This window comes from Trypanosoma conorhini (assembly GCF_003719485.1).
Source record: "Trypanosoma conorhini strain 025E chromosome Unknown Tco_14.4_contig_01169, whole genome shotgun sequence".
NCBI lineage: Eukaryota > Euglenozoa > Kinetoplastea > Trypanosomatida > Trypanosomatidae > Trypanosoma > Trypanosoma conorhini.
The window spans coordinates 1-3,506 of NW_021705265.1; the positions used below are offsets into that span (position 1 = coordinate 1).

General features: G+C 52.5%; 1 protein-coding gene across 1 annotated transcript, besides 6 other annotated features; it reads right to left on the reverse strand.

The window, feature by feature from the left end:
- Positions 1–12: 12 nt before the first annotated feature.
- Positions 13–62: a microsatellite.
- A 247-nt stretch (positions 63–309) lies between these two features.
- Positions 310–345: a microsatellite.
- Positions 346–373: 28 nt separating this feature from the next.
- Positions 374–421: a microsatellite.
- A 110-nt stretch (positions 422–531) lies between these two features.
- Tco025E_09553 (serine/threonine-protein phosphatase 4 regulatory subunit 1) lies at positions 532–2,334 on the reverse strand (the record flags this gene model as incomplete). The annotated part of the gene is made up of 1 exon (XM_029376367.1): positions 532–2,334. The coding sequence occupies one exon, from the start codon at positions 2,332–2,334 to the stop codon at positions 532–534; it is 1,803 nt and encodes a 600-aa protein (XP_029223513.1).
- Positions 2,335–2,544: 210 nt separating this feature from the next.
- Positions 2,545–2,606: a microsatellite.
- A 147-nt stretch (positions 2,607–2,753) lies between these two features.
- Positions 2,754–2,790: a microsatellite.
- Positions 2,791–3,413: 623 nt separating this feature from the next.
- Positions 3,414–3,463: a microsatellite.
- The last annotated feature ends 43 nt before the right edge of the window (positions 3,464–3,506 follow it).

Here is a 3,506-nt window from a genome sequence, read left to right on the forward strand (position 1 = left end):
TTGCTGTCTTACTATTTTATTCATTTTTTTATTATTTTTATTTTTTATTTTTTATTTTTTTTCGCCTCTTCTACGCCGTCAACTTTCACTCACTCCCCCCGCCCTGAATGTTAGTTGTCAGCACGCAAGGAATGAAAAAGCAAAATCGGCAACTCGCCCCCTCTGCCGCTGCAACAGGCACGGTCAAATTCAGCTTTCCATATACTAGTGGCTTTCCCCCGCCCCCGCCCATCCTTCTCACCTTTCCCCTCCCTCTTCGCATATTCAAAAAAGTTAGTGTGCAGACCGTGGCCAATTTCATTTATTCCCTCTATTTTTTTTCTTTTGCGTTCCTTCCTTTTCTTTGGTTGTTGTTGTGTCTTAGTTTGCATAGGTATGTATGTGTGTGTGCGTGTGTGTGCGTGTGTGTGCGTGTCTGCGTCTTCCAATTCCTCTCGCCGTATTGTAGAGCTCTTCTTGGAAAGGTCCGTTTGGTCCACCTTTGCCGGGACTGTGGAGAGTGGGCAAAATGGGAAGGGAAGAAGACCAGTGTTACCCGCCGGAATTCTTTTCATCGAGGAGGCTTTGGACCTGCAGAATCCTTGGGTTCGTCGACCAGTAGGGGCTGACCAGGAACGTACGCGACATGACGGCGGCAACGGCAAGCCGCACGTTGCCAACCTCGTCCCTCGCCAACTTCAGTAGGCCGTTGAGAAAGTACTGCTCCACCAAAGCGGGTGTGCCGAGCTTCGCCACCTCCTCCGCGATGTAGGGAAACATCAGCCGCTCGCGAAAGCTGTGGAGGTCGGCAATTTGCACTAATGTATGTACATACCCACCGCAGGAGTTTTCTCCCCCCGCACTGGCGAGATGTTTCAGTAAAATCGCAGCCGAACGATACGTAGACCGGCGCACCTCCATCACACTATCGTCTAGGAGGCGAACCACTAGGTTGATGATTATGTTCAGGGCTGTACTATTGACAGGGTCAAGAAGTACACCAACATCTCCGATGCGTTGCGCCACAACGTTGCGTATGCGCCAATTCTCGCTTTCTAAAGGAACATGGCATAGCAAAGGGGAAAGCCGCTCCCGCACTGCTGGTCCCACGACACCAAGAAAAACATCAGCGTGCAACACAACCCCAAGTCGCACCTCATCCAAGTCCCGCAGAAGCAACTCAAAGGCGGCGACAAGATCCGATTCTGCAATTTCTTGACCTAAAATAAGGGCCATTTCATGAAGAGAATACGCCAGCGATCTGCGAACCTTCCACTTTACGTCCTTGAGAAGCGTGGCATACGCGTCTGCCACCTCATTCCACCGCTCTCTTCCCGCCACCTGCACCACCGCAGGCAATGCAAAGGCGCATGACTCACTGTATAACGTATCACCGTTTTCCGATCGGAACGCCATATCTGTATATGACTGCAGCAACGCCGGGCTCAAGTCTGAAGGCCGCAGCGTGTGCAAAAAGTTTCCAAGAGAGTCATGGGCACCATTGCGCACCCACCTCGACGAATCTTGAAGCAGGAGGTGATACACCGGTAACAGTTTCGACACCCGTGCCTCAGGGGCAACAGCAAGGGAGATCCCCTCAATGCTGCCGACACACACCTTGCGGACTCCCCAAATTTCGTCCTTGCAAAGGTTCAGGAAGATAGGAAGCACAACGTTCTCCGCCGTATCCTCCTCCACCACCTTGCTGATTTCTCCCAGGTTCTCCCCAACTGCTTTACGGACGGAAAAGTTACTATCATTCGCAAGGAGCTCCAGTTCGGGTAGTACATCCTTGACGCAAGAGGTTTTTCCAAAAATTGCAGCCAATTCGTTAAACAAACGTGCTGCCACCACGCGGTATTCCTCCGCACGCTCGTCGTGAGCCAGCATAACAACAACATTCAGCAAGTGATCATGAACATCGTCTGGCTTGACCAGCTCCGCAAGCGCTTTTAACGATGCCAGGGCCGAAGCTCCGACTTCCACGTTTTTGTCTATGAGAAGCTCAAATCCAATGGGAAGAAACCGACTCAAAAGGCACTCATACCCAGCGTTTCCCCCTTGCTCCACGAAAAACTTGGCCACCCCTGGGAGCTGCTCCACCAGCATTTGTCGCACCAAAGGCTCACAGTCTGAAGCAAACCCAGTGAGGATTGGGACAATCAGTTTGGCACTTTGCTCAAAGCCGGCGAACCTCACAGTATCGCCTACCTCGCGCAGTAGAAATTCCCGCTGAAGTGAGAACGCCGAAGAGTGGTAGTTTAGCAAACGGCTCAAAGGATCCAGCGTGTCATCGATGGCATACTCGTTGAAGATAAAGTCCTCCTCCCCATCGTGTCCGAGTTCGTCGATCATGACGGCAAAATAATTAAAGAAAAAAACACACTCAACCCTCCCTACTTTATTTTTCTTCCTCTTCCTTGCTCCTTGGTATCCTCGCCCCCTCCTTGCTTTTCAAAATATACCCTCTCCTCTCCTTCGCAAAGTTGTTACTCTCCACAGGCGCGTACGCTGCCGTTTTTCCTTATGATTATGGTAAACACTGAAATGTTGCTCGAGCAGCCCGCTATCGCCTTTGTTTTTTTGTTTGTTTTTGCTTTTGCTGCTTGGCCTTGCTTTCCGTTTGCCGCCTTCGGGTCCCGCTCCCGACTTCGACAGTGGCGGCCGACGAACGGCGTGGGCCTCGGTCCGCAGCAGTCGCGTCACGCGGCGCGAAAGCGAAAGCGAGAGGGAGGCGGTGACGGATCCCAGTGAGGCCTCCACCCCTCCCCCCACACGCACGCACGCACGCACGCACGCACGCACGCACGCGCACTTCCCCCCTGACGCCCGCCAGTCCTCTTCCCCCGGCTTCCTCTTCCCCGCCGTGTCCGGAGCTTTGCCTTACTCCCACTTTCTGCCCTACTCTTCCCGCTTAATTTAGTTGCAACCGCCGCCGGACTTGGCTGGTGTTGCTTCAGCCGCGTCTACTTTCAGATCGCAGCGCCTCTTCGGTGCCTTCCGTCAAGAGTGACTCGGCGCAACGCGTGGACCACACGCTACTCTGCTGTCTCGCCCCGCTTCACGCCCTGCCCTTGCAGCCGCCCTAACTACTGACGAAGCACAACGGCCCTCCCTCGCGACGTGCCTAAGGTTCTGATCACTTTCCTTCTGCCTTCTTATCTCTCCGTTTCCGGCGCACGACAGGCAGCAAGAAGAAGCGGACGCAAAGAGGGCAAAGAGGCCAGTAAAAAAAAATGACGGGAAAACAAGCACGCAAAAACACAATATGGAACACACATGCACCCACACGCATCGACAGACACTCGCATGGATGCACGCAAAAGTTGCAGTAACAAAGAATGAACGAGAGGGCAAACACAAAAACGTAACACGCTCAGGTGTTGTTCACATAAATTGGAGAGGGGGAAGGGAGGGAGAGGTTGCGTGATCTGTTGTTTTTTTTTCTCTTCTTTTTTTCTTGTTTCTTCTTTTTTTTGTGTTTGTGTGCGTCTATTGGACTCTCTGTCCCTCACTACTTTTGGCGG